This window comes from Perognathus longimembris, chromosome 8 (genome assembly GCF_023159225.1).
Source record: "Perognathus longimembris pacificus isolate PPM17 chromosome 8, ASM2315922v1, whole genome shotgun sequence".
In the NCBI taxonomy this organism is placed as follows: domain Eukaryota; kingdom Metazoa; phylum Chordata; class Mammalia; order Rodentia; family Heteromyidae; genus Perognathus; species Perognathus longimembris.
In genome coordinates this window covers 23,406,458-23,424,834 of record NC_063168.1, presented here as the reverse complement: position 1 = coordinate 23,424,834, position 18,377 = coordinate 23,406,458, and the positions used below count along the sequence as shown (strand labels likewise).

The 18,377-nt window shown below is 45.3% G+C and overlaps 1 protein-coding gene across 1 annotated transcript; it reads right to left on the bottom strand.

Moving 5' to 3' along the window:
• Nucleotides 1-1,803: 1,803 nt before the first annotated feature.
• Nucleotides 1,804-13,034, bottom strand: Prokr1 (prokineticin receptor 1). The gene is made up of 2 exons (XM_048353558.1): nucleotides 12,550-13,034; nucleotides 1,804-2,500 (listed from the first exon to the last, which is right to left on the bottom strand). Exons 1-2 carry the CDS (start codon nucleotides 13,032-13,034, stop codon nucleotides 1,804-1,806), a joined length of 1,182 nt encoding a protein of 393 aa, XP_048209515.1.
• Nucleotides 13,035-18,377: the final 5,343 nt, after the last annotated feature.

The following is an 18,377-nucleotide window of genomic DNA, read 5'->3' as shown; positions in this document are numbered from 1 at the left end:
CTCAGATCCATGCTGACTGGGAAGATAGTCCAATGCCTCCATAAACACAAGGATGCTCTGATTCTGTCTGCTCTGATGGCAAACCCACCTGCTCAATATTTCCTTAAGGCCTCTGCCACCCAATCTCATGGCCCAGTTTATACAAATGTGTTATTAGGGCATGATACGCCTAGAAGAAAAAGGTCAGACTATTATTCACATTAGAAAACAACAAAAGGAGACGAGGACAAGGATGCAGAAGCCAAGGTCACAAGGTTTTCTTTGTCTAGGCATACTACACATATTTACAGCCCATTTTTTCACTATGCATATATTTGAAAGCATTTCATGTTATTCTGCTGGCTCCCATCACCACTTCAATAAGCCTTCACAAGTATTACCTTTTCTCCTCAGAGAGACGTTTCCTAGGGCCACACAGACAACAGAACCAAGACTGGATCTCAGATCTCCTTGGTCCAAGGTTTCAAATTCCCAAATTCAAAACATCAAGCAAAGGGAGGCAGGCTAGAAAGTGAGATAAGCCTTTAGTGAACCAGTGGGTTCACTAGACCTCATTGTTGGTACCATCTCGAACACCATTACCCCACATGACTTTCCAGGGAGCATGACTTCATTTACACTAGGAAGTAGGGATGTGATGATCTACCCCTCCCAAGGCCACCTGTGTTTTAAAATAAAAGCAAGTCATAATGCACAGAACCCTAAGTAGGATGAGATTCAGGCATCAGAGACAAAGGCACCTTGCCTTCCGTGTATACCAGTGATTGCTTAGGAGAGAGCTCTTTGTTCAGTCATACTTGAGAGCTGGTAAGAATGGGAAAACAGCATGTCATCACAGGAGATGGTCCATCTACCTTAAAGGAGTCCATGCTTCAGAAGCAGAGAGACATGAAAAGAGAAGGACTTAAGGGGAAGCCTACTTGGAGCAGACCACAATAACTGAGGGGTGAAGTAGCAACATCTTCTACCTAGAGAACCTGAGCTCTCAAGATAGAGCTCCACATGTCTTCAGAAGTATTGTTTTGACGCTTTCTATCTATACCACCCTTCCTCTGTTCCACAGCAAATGACTCGTAGAACCAAAGGGACAGATCCACACTGAGTCCACATATCCTTGTCCCAAGGACCTAAAACTCCACAAAGTCCAGCCAGAATAGCATCTAGAATCTGTCCATTCTCTTGATGACAAACCAATTCTCTAAAGCTTGGGGAGTGGCCATAGGCCAGTGTGGTGGGGAGGAGTCAAAAAGGTGGCACAGAATTTGGCCCCTCCCACTGAGGGTCGGCGATGAGAAGCTGCAGACAGTGAGGAAAATCTATTTTGTATTCTGGGCCTAAGCCTTGCTCATGTTAGGAGTGAACTCAAGCCCAATCATGAGGTGGACAAGTATGGGTGTGAGCAGCTGGAGTGACCCATAGATGCCCTCTCATTACAAACATATCTACTGCAACCCTAGGCGTCTCCTCTGGCTCCCTTCTGGAAATCCCCTTATTCCAGACAGTCTACACCACATTTTTTTTTCTTGGTTTAATTCCTATTTAATTTTGCAACTGAGTATCATCCACATATCAGGTTTCCACAGTGCCTACTCTTGGCACATATTAGACACTAGACAAGGAGAGCCCCATTAGACACAATCACATCAGGTCTTAGAAATCTCAAGTTCATTGAACGCAGGGGCTTACGTGGTGATCCACACACGCTGTAGAAAAACAAAAGTTGTGGTTGTTGTTTGTATCCCACCACACCCGCTAGTGTTCCCAAAGCCTCGGCTCATGTTGAACCTTTGCGAAGTCCGAGTGTTATTTTAGCCTGATACAGTCCACCTCTTCCGTGGCCGGCATCCCCGTGGTTTTGAGATCAAGGTCAACACTGGACTTGCTGCCATTGTGTGACGCCTTCCAGTGGAGCAACATGATCTTCTTGAAGTACTTGATGGTGTTGTTCTTGACGGTCACGAAGCACAGGGTGTTGATCATGCTGTTGCTCATGGCGATGCACTCGACCACGTAGAAGGCGGTGAGGTAGTGCTTCTCCTTCACGAACACGGTGGGGAAGAAGTCACGCACGATGGTGAAGCCGTAGAAAGGCGCCCAGCACAGCACGTAGGCCGTGAGGATGCACATGAGCACCAGCACCGTCTTCCGGCGGCAGCGCAGGCGCTTGCGGATCTGCTCGGTCTGGAAGCCTGGCACGGTCTTGAACCAGAGTTCCCGGGAGATCCTGGCATAGCACAGGGTCATGGTGACCACAGGACCCACAAACTCGATGCCAAAGATGAAGAGGAAGTAGGACTTGTAGTAGAGTTCCTGGTCCACTGGCCAGATCTGGCCGCAGAAGATCTTCTCCTGGCTCTTGACAATGATGAGGACCGTTTCGGTGGTGAAGTAGGCGGATGGAATGGCAATGAGGATGGACACGGCCCACACCAAGGCGATCAGGCCCGTGGCGGTCTGACATTTCATCCGCGGTCTCAGCGGGTGCACAATGGCCAGATACCTGGAAGGAAAACGCAGATGGAGTCAGACCAAGGGAAGGCTAGGTCTTGAATGCCAATTTCATTCTTGCAGCATTCTGGGGAGCAATGGAATGGGCATGTGTGAGCTTCCCACAGGCAGCCTTGAAGGCAAACCCCAGCTCTAACTAGCTGTGTAACCTCAGACAAGGTTTTGTTCATCTTTCTGAAGCTCAGCTTCTCTGCCAAAGCTGTGAATTGTTTTTGAAGATTCCATGAGATATTGTGTGCATTGCTCCTGATGAAGTTTTTAAGCTTGATATCTATGAACAAGAAATTCTTGTTAGCATTATGCATAGTATTCAATGTAGTTATGGTATCTTGCACTAGGTTCTACCTAGGCACTATACCCAGGTCCTTCTTGTTCTCAAGGCATTCGTCCTAATTATCAAAAGGTTCTGAGCTAAATAGGACTGACAACACACGAGTTGTTGGTAGAATGTGTCCTTTCCTTTTGCCTGAAGTAACAGGTTATGTTTTGTCTGCATCCTGCATTTTTAAAAATATTACTCTACATGCACAGGTAGAAGACAAGCAGGTTGCCATTTACCTCATTTTCCAGGTGGGAGGATGGAGGCTGGTGAGCAAGTAGTGACTTTCTCTAAGTCATCCAGGGCCAGATCACTGATAGGACATATTGAACTCTACTGCTCAGGGTGGATGGGAAAGTTAATACAATATACATGAATAGGCTTTCTTTCATTAACCACAACGTATCAGGAAGTAAAAGATACTGCTTCTATTCTCTCCACAAGAACCCACATTGCAGTTACCAGAGGAGACCAAAAGAGAGAGAACACTTTCCGGGCTCCGTGAGTCATCTGTGTGGTATGGCGGCGCCCTTCCCAGGGAGCACACACACTTACATTGAGAGCAATGGTTTCCTGGAAGACTGCACATCTGGCAGAGGAGTGGAGGTTAGAGGAGAAAGACGGGAAGGGAAGCAGGAGAGAAGTATTTATCAACACTGCAGATAGACACATTCTCATGTGCCCACAGTTGATCCCAGGCAGAACGGACAGATTTGAAGGAGAGCCAAACCAGTTCTGTTTCCTTTGAAACGAATCCCTATGATGTCATATACGTTGGGATTTTGATCTAAGGAATGATTTATTCTTGTTTTCTTTGGGGTGGGGGTAGTTTGGGGTTTTTTTTATTTGTTTATTTTTGTTTTAGGATTGAATTTCTACTCCACAAAACAAGCAGCCAAACTGATTGAGGGCATCTGGAGACTTCACTGATGAGTGCGATTCCTGCTTTATTTTTTCTGGCTCCCAAAAGATGTTGAACAAAGCTAGCTGGGTTGAGTCCACCCTCTGGGCACCTAGCTGGCTGACTTCCCAACCACCAGTTCACCTTCCTGCTACTCTAGGCAGCTGCGCGGTGCTGAAAATGAAATAGGAGTACCTGCAGATTGTAGGCAATGCTTTTGCCAGTGCATAGGTAAGGGGGCTTCATAAAGTTCCTGAAGCTCCTGATGGTGAGAGGGCCTCAAATGTGCTCTGCCTCACATTGAAAATTAGAGCTCAGGCCTTTTGCTCATGAGTTCAGAGCAAAAATCAGCATTCCAGCCTTCAGACCCTTGACTCAGCTAAGTTGCTCTCTCTCTCTCTCTTTCTGCCTACCCCAGTGTCTTCTGGTTTCTCTGTCAAAGAAAACTTTCCTCCTCATATTTGCTCTTGACAGGATGTTCTCTGAATTACTTCTACTCTTTTTCCCAAGAGTAATGTCCTAGGTTTCCATGATGCATCAAGCTCACAATGTCTGTCAGTGAGTATGTAGGAGGGAATTCATCCAGAATTTGAAAGAGCAAGAATTGAGTTTTTCTGTGAATTGAAGCCATTTATGCTAGCCCTGATGGCTAAATTTCCTCATCTATAAATGCACACTTTACCTGGGAACTGGGAGGCTCCACTGAACTACTGAATAAGCATAAAATTCACCTATTAATACCCAAGAAACTATGGGTGTCATAAAATGCACTGCTTAAGGGCTACTCAGCATGCCCAGCAATGTTCTTTTACCTGTTATTGGAAAGCATTGCATTTGCAACTTTATTACTTCCTCTTTTATTGAATCCAATTCTTTGTATCAAAACTAATCTTCAGTGTTATATCATTCTGGCTCTCTCTGACATCACCCCAATTCTATCTCCAAGGTTAATGCCATAAACAGTGCAGCAGGCCTTCCTGATACAGTCACCAACAAACAAGCAGCAGAAAAGGCTCCATCAATTTCTATCAGCTTTTTCCTATGTATAGGATCCATAATCCAGAAATATAACTTTAATAATACTCATTTATGTTTGCAAAGAAGTTTCGAATTCACAGAGGATTTTAAAACTTGCATTTTATTAGGTAATCAATAATTGGGTAAGATGCCCATCTAATGGGTAAATAAACTAAGGTTTGAGAAGTAAAATAACCTATCTAAAGATACATGGCTAGAAAGTGCTTAGAGCCCTGATTCAAACCCACCCCTTGCTGCCAGCTAGGGACCTCTCCTTTATGCCATTCACTTCCTCTCTTTCTAGCAAGAGCAAGCCCGACCCTTCTTCCCACCTCTCTGGAATCCTAGCAGCTCTCTTCTCTTTCCTTCATCACAGTTGATTTCAACCTACTGTTGCACGATGAAGTAGTCCACATTGAGCACCTGCTTTTCTCTACTCTGGAACATGCCTCTGCTTCCCCTATGCATGAATGACTTCAGTGACTTAGGTCCTGATCTATCCAAAGCCAACAGCTCTCAGGGACAAAACTGCTGCTGAGCCCAGAAATGTCCAGGCAGTAGTTGGTGTGATGGCAGTGGGCTGAGTGCTTGATTGGTGCATTTGGCATTCTCAATCCCCTGGACACAACCCCAGGTCTAACCATAGCGGAGGCAGATGCAGGTGCTACTAGGCTGGTTATAGGAGTATTTGTGCTGCCTTAGCCTGGGTGAAGTTGATCAGGCCTAAGCTGGCTTCATCAAGGCAGAAGGGGGCCTCCCAGCAGTCACATACACTGGCTGGGTGAGCAGTGCCCTGAAGGACCCCTGTGAGATCTGAGGGACACATACATCTCAAGGTCAGTGCAGGTTATATCCACATCTGAGAGAAACCCTAGGCCTGGCAGAGCTCTCTTTGCTGCTTTCTGCCACGGGTTGTCCCTCTGCTGAATTTTGAGATCCTTTGGAACATGACCCTGTCTTTTCTGCTCTCTGTTCTCCTATGCTCCTTGTCCCTGCCACACACAAACCCCCAAGTCTTCTCATATTCACCTGAGACATCCCCACCTCTAACCTTTACCAAACACTGTTCTATCCTCTTGCACTCCTTTCCTCTCCTTTGGTGATCATTATTTGTTGAATGCCACATTAAAAGTCCACCTCTTCCATGAGCCTCCTCTGATGGCGCCCGTATATTATATTCTCGGCCTTCTCTAAAGTCTCTCTACAATTTACCCTTTCCTTATTCACTAGCTGTCACTTTAGTGTTACTTCAGACAGCAGTGATTCTGTCTTAATTCCTTCATAAATTTGACTGTCCATGAATTTTGGTTACCTAGTAGGATTTCAATAAAATGTTATCCTTATCAAGAGCCTGGTAGTAGACGAATAGAAATATAAAAAAAGGCCACCAGGCTCTGGTGTATTGTGCCTGTAATCCTAACTACTCAGGAGGCAGAGATCTGAGGATCATGGTTCAAAGCCAGCTCTGGCAGTAAAGTCCCGCATGAGACTTTTATCTGTAATTAACTACTCAAAACCAGAAGTGGCGCTGTGATTCAAAGTGGTAGAGATCTAGTCTTGAGCAAAAAATCTCAGGGACAGCACCCAGGCCCTGAGCTCAAGCCCTGCAATGGACAAAAAGCAAGACCATGTTGACAGCTCACAAAAAGACTGAAAATGTTTTTGGAAGTACTTTTTCCTTTATTAAGACTGGAAGTTGAACTCAGTACCAAATGCTTTTTGCTCTACCAAATGAGTCACATCTCCAACCCTGACATAATTACTTTTGTACAGTGTGAAACTAAAGTCTGATGTTAGAAAATACAAGCCTGGAAGTAAGGGGAAGGGAGTTAGGCTATATTTTGAAGATGATAGAGTTATAATCAGTCATTTAAGGAGGAGAGACTGTATGTGCTAAATACAGGTTAATTTGACTGACACCTTTCTTAGTTCTTTTAAGCCAGGGGGCTTTCTCTCTGTGTTCCTAGAATTCATCAAGTCTGTTCTGCCTCAGGGCCTCTGCACTTCTCAGTCCCTTTGTCTCAGATGCTTTCTCCCCATTGTCACGATGCAAACTTTCCCACCATTCAGAGGAGGGTCCAAATATCTCCTTCTCAGAGACACTTTACCCAGGGTGTATCTCATGCTGCATTAGCCTTGATCTTCCTGTATATGTGTTTGGTTTTGTTCAGAATTTTTCTCACCTCTGAAATAACTTTCCCTCTTTGTCTGGTAGCTATCTCTCCCCATCTTTTGGAAATAACCTCCTTAAGGGCTAGGAGCTTCTTATATCTTGTCCACTATCAGTGCTTAGAGCAGTCTCTGCCATGAAGCAATCACATGAAAAGAATGTATGCATGCATAAACAAAGGTGTGGGGCAGCTGGGCAGAGCCTAGAGAGACAGAGAGAAGACCATGGGGAGACTCTGACAGTCCAGCTAAATATACTTGGTGGGACAGGGCTGAGTTTGGCCAGGATGTGGCAATGGGATGGACCCTAGAGAAGAAGGACAAAAGAGAGGCCAGAAGAAAAGAGATTCTCTAACTTCAATGTCTATAAGAACAAAGAACTGATAGCAGGCTCAGAGAAATCCAAGAAGTTCTGTTCTATCTTGAGAGCTGTGTTTCTTAAAAACCTTGTATTACTGTTTTGTCTAAAGCACATCATAAAAACAATAATCTCAATGAGAGTAAAGATGTTAGCCAGTTGAGAATAGGCATGAGTATACCTGGTTTTGTTGTTGCTCTTGATCTTTTTATGGGTTAACTGAAGAATTATATAATCACCACTCTTTGTGCAGTACTTAATCTCTTGTCTTAAGCATTGTTATATGCTGCTATAGATACTATTCTACATAATCTTCAAAGCAAGCCAGATTGTTTGGTTTTCTTATTATTCTCATTTTATAGCTGAGAACACTTGAGTGAGAGAGATTAGATTAACAAATACAAGGCCCTACAGCAAATAGGGAGGCCCTACAGCAAATAGGTGGTACAGTGGAATCTTATAGGCAAAATAAGTCTAACATGGTTCCCTAAAGAAGTTTCATTAGACAAAACTAAAAGCCTTTTTGGTGTGCTGATTTTGTGGCTTGAACTCAGGGTTCAGGCTGTCCCTGAGCTTTTGCTCAAAGCTAGTGCTCTACCATTTGAACCACAGCTGTACTTCTGGCTTTTGGGTGGTTAATTGGAGGTAAAAGTCTCACAGAATTTCTTGCTTGGGCTGGCTTCGAACCTCAGTCCCCAGATTTCAGCCTCCTGATTAGGTAGTTCTGAGCCCCAAGTACCTGCTTCTACCTTCCTTTGAAATAGAATTTCTTAGATTTTTCTGTTGTGGCTGGCCTGGAACCACGATCTCACCAATTTCAGTCTAGCCTCTACATAGCTTAGGATAATAGACACCTACTATTGTGCCCAGATATGGGTTGAGAATGGAGTCCTTTGAGCTTTTCTGTCTGGGCTAGGCTTGAACTGAGACCTTCTCATTCTCAGGCTTCCAAATAAGTAAGATTACAAGGAAGATCTATAGCATCTAGCTAGTGTTCAAATTTTTATCAGTGACATTCAGATTTGTCTTGATTAAAAGTCTGTGAGATTCTTATCTCCAAGTAACCACCAAAAAGCCAGAAATAGAGCTATGTCTCAAGTAGTAGCCTTTCCTACCCTTGGACAAAAAAAAAAAAAAAAAAACCCTTACAGATCAGGCCCTGAGTTCAAGCTCCAGGACTGGCACCAAAACAAAACAAGAAAAAACAAATTAACAACTGAATTAAAGGGTTAAAGGCATGGCTCAATGCTAGAGTGCCTAGCAAGCCAGAGGCTGAGTACAAACCCCAGTACCACACACACGCACACACACGCACACAGCACACACACACACACACACACACACACACACACACACTGAAATTTAAAAAAAAAAATCAAACACAGAAGATTCAGACAAAAATCAATGGTTCCTGGACCTCAAATTTAAAACTAGATAATAGCACCTCATTAAAATTAAAATCATTTGGAGCAAAGATCACAGAGACATATTTTAACAATACCCCATGCACTGGGGCAGCCAGCCAGTTAGCCAAGCCAGGGGCAGCCAGTCCTGCATGAAGTACAGTCTGGATGCAAGCTTCCCCTCAGAAGCCCATTTGAAAAACAGCAGCCCCCACAGTGCAGAGCCTGCTCCTAAGTCATCTTTGTTACTGTATCCAGCTTTCATTAGGTAAACTCACTCAACAAGAGAATGTGTGCAGTCTTTGAGACTAGCTGACTTTGGTGTGAAAGCAGAATATGGGTTTAAGCAAGTTCAGTAGATAAAGGCTGACTGTCACCAATACTACCTAGTATAGATTAGAAACACTCCAGCTAATCCAGTTTATCAGTCAATCTTGACTTCCTTTTTTAAAAATTTTTATTTTTATTTATTTTTTTCTTCATTAATTAAATTTTGTTGACAAAGTGTTGTGCAAAAGGGGTACAGTCACATAATAGGGCAGTAAGTACATTTCTTGTGATATCTTACACCCTCGTTCTTACTTCCTGTTTTCCTGGAAGTCCTACTAGAATTGTTGCTCCTCTTGCCACATGGACCATTATGTAGTGAAATGGATCTGCCCCAGGGGGCAGGGGCCACTCTCCACAGCAGATACTATCTTCCCTGCCCTTAATAGCCCAGAGCACCTCTTGGCCAAAGATGTCTTGCTAGCAAAAAAAAGTATAAATAAATAAATAAAACACACACACAGGAAATGACCCCATGGCTTTGACCTGTCCAAGTGCTCAGAGACGAGGTAGTCACTTTGATTTTCTGAAAAGGTCAAGGGGGAAACACCTGAAGTTCCTCGTGGCCAGCTCTGAGCAGCTCTCTCTCTGGAGGCAATACTCCTTCTGCTTGAGCAGAGTTCTTGCCTAAGTGGACAATTGACCAAGAAGAAGTAACCCTCAACCAGATGGCTTAGAGCACCAGCTATGGGTGACAGATCAAGGGCCATATCACCTGCTGACTCCCTGGGGAAAGCAGGCAGAAGCTCCACACCACTGTGGTTTTAAAGCCCTATGGCAACTATTTAAAGATTAATAGTATGTATTATAATAATAATTATAAATGAATGACTGACACACTCCTACAAATAAATCCCTTCATGGACCTTTCCTTAGGAGCCCTTTGCCATGCTCTGTGAGCTGAGCTCCTCCCTGAAATCCTGCTCTGGGGCTGTCTTGAGTGTGATGGCCAAATCTAACAGTGTAGAGCCCCGAGGCTGTGGAACAGGAAGAGCATGTGTGCTCCTGGCTCTGGGTGCATTCAGATCCAAGCACATCCAAGCCTGACTTGACCGTCTCTGGACCATAACAAAGAGCTTTGTACTGAGAGTCAGAAGCAGGCAGACAAGTTTGCAAAGGCTGTCCCCTAGAACAAAAAGCTCCCCAGCCCATTCACACAAGTTTTTATCACATGAAAAGACTATGTATCAGTTAGAATGGCCTATACTCTGAACTCAGGCAACAACAAATGCTGGAGGGGATACAGGGAAAGAGGAACCCTTCTCCACTGTTGGTGGGAGTGCAAATTAGTACAACCACTTTGGAGAACAGTATGGAGGTTCCTCAAAAAGCTCAGCGTAGACCTACCCTATGACCCAGCCATACCACACCTAGGCATCTATCCTGAACAACAGGTCTCAGGATATTAAAAAGACATCTGCACATCCATGTTTATCGCTGCACAATTCACAATAGCCAAAATATGGAAACAACCCAGATGCCCCTCTACAGATGAATGGATCCAAAAAATATAGTACCTATACACAATGGAATACTACATAGCGATTAGAAATGATAAAATATTGGTATTCGCAGGGAAATGGTCAGAACTTGAACAAATAATGTTGAGCGAGACAAGCCTAGAACACAGAGAACAAAGGAGCATGGTCTCCTTGATATATGACTGTTTGGGGGCGGGGGGACAGTAGAGACCAGGTCTGTGAAACAAAAAACTTCTTGTCAAATGGTATTTCCACAGGTTTGGGTCAGTGACCTTACATTATGTATCTAAAACCAAACAACTACTAAACATCAAAAGGTCTAGAATAGACCTCTCAGTGGATCACAATAGCTCAACAGCTATATACATATGATCATATAAGACAAGGATAAGCAAACTCTATTGTTGACATTATATTTAAAGTTCTAGGTGAATTTCCTTTGGCATACACCACGTGGCTACAGTATATGATTTTGGTACACTGGGTATTGTATATATGCCTACCTGATCTAGGGAAGGGAAAGAAAAATGAGGGTGTAAGAGATCACAAGATAGGTACTCACTGCCCTATTATGTAACTGTACCCCTTTTGCACAACACCTTGTCAACAAAATTTAATTAATAAAAAAAAGTCAGTACAGAAAACAAAAAGTGACACCAGTGACTCACACCTGTAATCCTAGCTTCTCAGGAGGCTGAGATCTGAGGATCAAGGTTTGAAGCCAGCCTGGGGAAGCAAAGTTCATGAAACTTTTATCTCCAATTAACCACAAAGTGGAACTGTGGCTCAAGTGGTAGAACACTAGCCTTGAACACAAAAGCTCAGAAACAGCAACCACACCCAGAGTTGAAGCCGCAGGAGGTGCAAAATAAAGTAAAATTAAATAAAAAAAAAAAAGACTATCAGAAAGATTTTCCACTATGTGGGAAATCAACTGTATAATTTGAGGACAGGAGGGAAAACTGAGAGTGAGGGAAGGGGTTCAAAAAGAAATGCTCTTTACCTGACTATGTAACTACAACCCATCTGTATGTCACCTTTACAATAACAATAAAATATATATTTTAAATGAAAGCTTTGTGGTGGTGTGTTTGCTGATATTATTTACCGTCACTAACAATAGGTGGCTTGTACTGTCCTGTGTAAATGGAAATAAAGATGGAAAGTAATTAGTGCAACAGCAGCAACAAGGAAAAGTGAGCATTATGTTACTTTTTTAATCTTTTTTTCCAAAACTACTCTTAATCTTTTTTTCCAAACAACCCTTAATCTTAAAAGTCAGTTAGAGAGGAAAATCAGTAAAGGAAGTCTAATGAGATTAAGATGTTTTATCGTTATTAAGGTGATGTACAGAAGGGTTACCATTTCATAAATAAGGTTCCCTTAAGATTTTTAAGTTGAATGCCAGGAGGTAATGGCTCACACTGTAATTTTAGCTACTCAAGTGCCTGAGATTTGAGGTTCCCCATTCAAAGCCAGCCAGAGTGAAAAGTCTATGAGATTCTTATCTTCACTGAACCAGCAAAAAGCCAGAAGCAGAGGTTTGAGTGAAGTGGTCTAGTCCCGGCTTTGAGAAAAAAAAAAAAAAAAAGACACACAAAAAAAACAAACCCCAAAAAAAGTCAATCAAGGGTACAAGGCCTTGAATTGAAGCCCTAGTACTGGAAGGGAAAAACAACAACAACAATAAAACACAATAACAGCAAGAAATCAAGAAAGAAAAAGATTTCCAAATTGACTCCAAAGTAACTGCCAGGAACAAAACTTAAACCTGCTCAGCACCTCCACTTTCCTATCTCCTTTAAACCTTGAACAGGTACACCTAAGAGCATGTGCACCAGAGGGTGAGCAAAAGTCTTCCAAAACCCAATCCTAGGGTGTCTGCTACCTCCTGTCTGACCAATGATGGGGCAGAACTCCTCCTACTGTTCAGCCAATGGGTAAACATTTAAGTGCCCCATGCATCTGGGAGGTGCTTCCCATCAGTGCACAACTGCAGGAAAGAAACTCAAGTCACGAGCCGCATGCCCCTTCTGCTCAGCCACCTTTGTCCTCCTTACACTCACCTGTCGATGGCGATGGCCAGCAGGGCATTGGTGGAGACGTAGAGAGACACAGTGCGCAAGTAGTTGACAGAGGCACATAGGACATGGCCGTGCTCCCAAGATAGTTGGCGCACCACATAGTAGTCCATCTCAAAGGGGCAGCAGACAATGGCCACCAGGAAGTCAGAGATGGCCAGGTTGGCGATGAGCAGGTTGGTAAGGTTGCGAAGCTTCTTGTAGCGAGCCAGGGCAGCAATGAAAATGAAGTTGCCAATGCCACAGACCAGCATGATGCCCACTAGGGCCATGCCAATGACGATCTTGGCAGCAAAAAAAGTTCGAGAATTGGTGACATCTTCATCTTCACCCATGGGCATATCGTAGTCACCATAGCTGAAGTTGAAGGGGAAGGAATCAGCTTGAACTCCATAGGAGTCAAGCTCAGAAAGGAAACTGGAGGATGTGTTGGTGGCATTCTCAGCTGTGACACCAACCGTGATCTCCATCTGGCCAGGCAGGGTGTGAGCACAACTGCTGGGAATCCTTTACAATGGTATCTACAAGGCTGGCCTCTCTGGTCTGCAGACACTCAGCCCACTCTTAAATTTAAGTTAATGTCCTTATCAGCTTTCTTCTCAGGGCTTCAGTATCCGAGCTCCATGCTAAACCTTTGAAAGATATATATATATATATATATATATATATATATATATAGAGAGAGAGAGAGAGAGAGAGAGAGAGAGAGAGAGAGGCAACATGATACAGAGAACCTGGCTGAGTTTAAAATCAGCCCCATTAGCCACCTGCTCAGAGTGAACAGCCCTTAGTGGAATGGAAATAAATGATCCAGTGAGAGAAAACAAATGAGTGAAAAACCACATAGCTTCACTCAACTCTGGGAAGGCTGAATGGCTGGAGAGACAATCAGCTCTGACTCCATTTAATTCCATTCCACTGCAAACTCAGTAATGCTGCACTTTTCCTCAAAGGCCAAAGTTGGAACTGTGGAGAGGCTGATGAGACCAGATGTGACCATCTCCAAACTCTGGGCACTATCCAGACAGCCGGATCTTAACATTCACTGCTTCCTGTGGCTCCAGAGAAATGATTCAATACCATTGAAGACAGTGTGGGGGGTGGGTTTCAGACAACCCATCAGCTCCCCTTGAGCTAGTAGTCTGAGAAAACATAGCTATAAAATCCAGAGCCTTTGTGCAGCCATCATCCCCTCTTCTCACTCATCTAAATGAGCTGTGTCCCTATAGTCTGAGCACAATATTTACCAAGGCCTGTCCCCAAGCACAAGCTGAAGGCGCAAAATCATGATCTGTGTAGGTTTAAAAAGGGAGCTGAGTAAATCTTCCTTAGCTGATGTGTTCTCTGGTGTTTAGCTTAAACTTAGCTCAGGTGTTTATAACCTCCTCCGGGCAGGGAATCAATAATGTCTATAAAACAAGGAGCTTCCCAGGGGGGCAGATTTTTGTACTCCAGTACAGCAAAGAGTCACTATTGAACACAAGCTCTCTGCACTCTGACCAGCTATGAGCAAGGGAGGAAAATCCTAAGCATCAAACCACATAATGGGGCTGCTGTGGGCTGACTGTGGCAGGAGAGGGTCTGTCTGCTGAGGACAAGAGAGGAAGCCAGAGTCCCCTGTCCTCTGAGTCTCCCTGGAGTCTCTTAGAATCTGAAGACATCAGAGTAAGGAGTTGCATGTAGAAGAGAGGCTGGGTTCTGGAGAGCACCCTAAATGTTAGGAGAAGCCAGCTGTGGTGACACATGCCTGCAATCCCAACTTTGATGAATAATCCTAGTTTGAGAGCTGGAAGCAGCAAAATTGATTTCCAGGCCAGCCCAGGCAAAGACAGAGAGACTCTATCTCAAAAACAAAATACAAAAAGGGCTGAGCTCATGAATGGGGAGAGCCAAATAACAACAATAATAACACCAAAGTCAGAAAACAAAAGGGAGAAGAATAGCAAACCCGAGTTCCTGGGAAAAGGAGACACCTACCCCAGGAAAGCCTGCTGGTCAAGCTCTTCAAAGGCAAGACTTCGGGAGCCTCTCTTTTTATTTATTTGGGGGGGGGGAGGGGGGGAGGAGTTAAAAGTCCCTCTGCAGCCCAACTGCTGCCTCCTTCCTTCTCCCCCCTACCTGAACCTAGCCCTTCCCCTGAGCTGCCAGATTTGCCCATCCCAGTCCTTCTTTGCCCTGCCAGGGGTGAGACTCAGAACCCAGAGCTGAAGCTCCAAGGCGTGGACCCAAGACAACAGGGCTGCCACCATTGGGGGTGGGGGGTGGGGTACCCGTCTCACACCCCCACCCCCGCCCTGTCCTTTTCACTGCCACTCCACCTCCAAGGGGTACCCCCCAAAAAAGCATCCTACTGGAAAGGCTTAAAGTCAGCTTTCAAAGCAGAAAGTAACCAGAACTTCTAGGGGGAATGCTAGGTGAGGAAGGCTTTAAAAGGAAATATGTCCAGCGGTCGCGTCCTCAGCTCCCAGGGGGAGGCCTCACTCCCCGATCCCCTCCCCCGTGTCCCCACTCTTTATTCCTGTGGCTGGATGAGTCTTTTCCTGGGTCCAACTTTCATCTGGGCGCCTGGTGGCTCTGCCCGAGGACAAAAGTAGGAAAGTGCCCGTGCTTGCTCTAACGACATGAGCACCACCGCAGAGTCCCTGCGAAAGCCCCTCTGGATTCAAAGCCCCCCACTTCCCAACCCGGCGGAGGCCGCCACGTGGGGCCCGGGAGCATCTCCTGCGGGGGGCGCGCTCCGTACCTGCGGCATCCTGGCGGCCAGCCTCCTCCTTCCCGGCCCGGGACCAAGATGCCCCCCGATGCCCGGCGGCACGAGGCCGATCTTTCTCCTCGGTGGGGACCCGCGCTCGCTCGGTGCGGGTGGAGGTGGCGGCTGGGCGCGAGTCCACGGAGCAGCGTCCGCCCGGCACTCGCTGTCCCCGCCTCCGAGGGTCTCGGCTGCGGGGGACTGGGCGGGGCGAATTGGGGGGTGGGGAGCCCGCTGGAGTCTGGGACTCCAAGTGGGGTTACGTCTTGGATCGGCCAGGCGGGCGAGCAGGTGGGGAGCCCGGGGTGGTCCCCCGGCCGTTGTGCCGGGGACGCCGATTGCAGCTCGCGGGGAAGACTGGCCAGAGGGAGCGGCCGGGCGGGCGGGCGCGTTCCCGGCTCCGGCGGCAGAACCGCCGCCTCGGGCTGGAAGCCGGGCGCCCGCGCTCGGAGCGGGGAGGACAGGTCCGGGCGTGGCTGTGCCCGCCCCGGGGCTCACCTGGCCAGCCCGGCGTCGCCACTCGTGGGCGGACACGGCCCCACTGAGCCGTGCGCTTTCAAAGGACGGAGGAGCCTCGGGGCTGCCCACGCCACCGCCCTCGCAGGACGCTCGTCCCCTCCGGCCGGCCCAGGGGGCACCCGGGCCTCAGCCGTCAGTCTCCGCACCTGTGGGGAACAAGGAGCTCAGAACTAGAGAGCAAAGCGATTGCCGCTGGGGCGTGGGGTGTCACGGCTTCATAGAGAAAGGTTACCCCACCCCCAAGGGTATTTATCTGCTCAGAGAAAGGCTGAGATGACCAGAGCTGGCTCCGAACACAGACTCCCTTCCAGAGCCTGCAGATTCCTCAAAACATTAAACACAGATTTATGACAAGATCAGTAATTGGCCTCTGAGGAACGTAACCGTAAAGAATGGAAAGCAGGAATTCGTGGCAGGATTATTCACCATGAATGGACGGCAGAAACCATCCAAAAGTCCAGTGACTGGTGAATGGATAAGCAAAACACATATGGTATATGTGGTATATTTGCCTACCGTAATGCCATTCAGCTATATGAGTGAATAGAGCACACACACACACACACACACACACACACACACACACACACACAGACGTTGTTGGTGAGGGAATTCCCTAGCTCCTGGGTGATGGTGCAGTAATGTAAACAGGTGTGGCCACTATGGAAAACAGTATGGTGTTGACTCTATTAGACTTCCTACACCATCCGGCGGTCCTGCTTCTGGGTATATATCTAGAAGAATTGATCTCTAGGAGATGTTTGGGTGCTCATGTTCATAATGGCATTACTCATAACGGGTAAAACTTGGAAAAACCCAAGCATCCGTCAGTGGAGGAATAGATAAATAAAATGTGATAGATACACAATAGAATATCATTCGAGCTTAGAAAGGAAGGATATTCTATTTTTTTTATTGTCAAGGTGAAGTATGGAGGGGTTACAGATACATACATTAGGTAGTAAGTACATTTCTTGTCCAATTTGCTACCCTCTCCCTCTTTTTTGTCACATGTTTATAACAGGGCCAGAATGTATCCTTTAGAATACAGATATAGCTTCAGAATATTGCTGTAAGTGGAATGAGACCAGTACAAGACAAATTATCTGTGATTCAACTTATTTGAGCTACTTTAAAGGAGACAAATTCATGGAGGAAGAAAGTAGAGCAGTGATTGCCAGGGTCTGGGAGAGATGGGGAACTTGGGCTGTGTTGTTTGTTTTTGTTTGTTTGGTTGTTTTTTTTTGAAAATGAAATGAACCCAAAGGCCCATATGCTAAAGCTTTTGTCACCAGTTTATATTGCTAATGAGAGATAGTAGTCTTTAAGAGATGTGGCCTAGTTGTTGGAAGTTAGGTCATTGGGACTTGACCTTGAGAGGATATTGGGAATTGAGGAATCCCACCTCTCCATCCCTCCCCTTCTTCTCTCTTTCTCCCCTTCCCCTCTCTTTCCTTTTCCCCTTCCTCCCTCCCCTTCTCCTTTCTTTCCAGCTGCCAAGAGCAGTTTGCTCCACCATGCACTTCCTGAGTTATATTTTCAAATACAACTGAGCCAATCAACCATGCACCGAAATCTCTGAAACCATGAGCTGTAATAAATCTTTTCTCCTAAGCTGATTTTCTCAGGTATTTTGTTACAGTAATGGAAAATGTGTTCTTGTTTAAGCAGCACAGAAGTCATGTTTCCCAAATGAAAATTCTGGAGATGGGTGGTGACAGTGGTCAATATGGTCATAACTGCCAATATGTTTAATACTAATGATCTGCACATTTAAAGACAGGATGGTAAAAGTACTATGTATTTGTAACAACCTTTAAAACAGGATAAAAAGAAATTAATGAATTATGTGGGTAAACCTTGAAAACACTATGCTAAGTGAAAGAAGCCAGTCACATACACACACACACACACACACACACACACACACACACACACACACACATATTGCATGACTCCACAGAAATACCGTGCCTAGAACTGGCCAATTCGGACAACAGTGCTTACCAAGAGCTGGGTAGAGAGCAAACAGGGTATTATTGTTCAGAATTTCTAAAACTCCTGGAACTGGATAGTGATGGTTAACAAACTATGATGTACCACCAAGTTGTGCCACCAAATTGGGCACTTAAAATGGTGAAATAATGATATATATAATGATATATATACATATATAATGATATATATATATAATGATATATATAGTACAGGCATAGCTCTGCGAGCAAGGCAGCCATCCCATGTCTATCCATGATTGGCCTCCAATTATTGCTAGTGGAAAAAGTTCAGAGATTGGATTTACTCTGCCTCTATGGACATTTGAGTTCAGGTAAGACATAAAACCTCTCTGTTTTCTCTGCCCTGTTTCCTCATTAACAACGTGAATGAGTTGAGTTGCATGAAGACAACACTACCAGATTCCAACATTTCCCACACTACATCTGGTTCATGTCTTGTGTCATTGAACAACACTTCCATCATTTTCAAAAATATTACCACACTGTCCAAGCTCTGACTCACATGTTTCTTGAAAATGGATAGAAGC

Coding starts and splice junctions, on each gene's coding strand:
- Prokr1 (XM_048353558.1), bottom strand. CDS start 13,034: ATGGAGATCACGGTTGGTGTCACAGCTGAGAATGCCACCAACACATCC. Junction 2,501..12,549: donor CTGGCCATCGCCATCGACAG/GTGAGTGTAAGG, acceptor TTTTCCTTCCAG/GTATCTGGCCATTGTGCACC.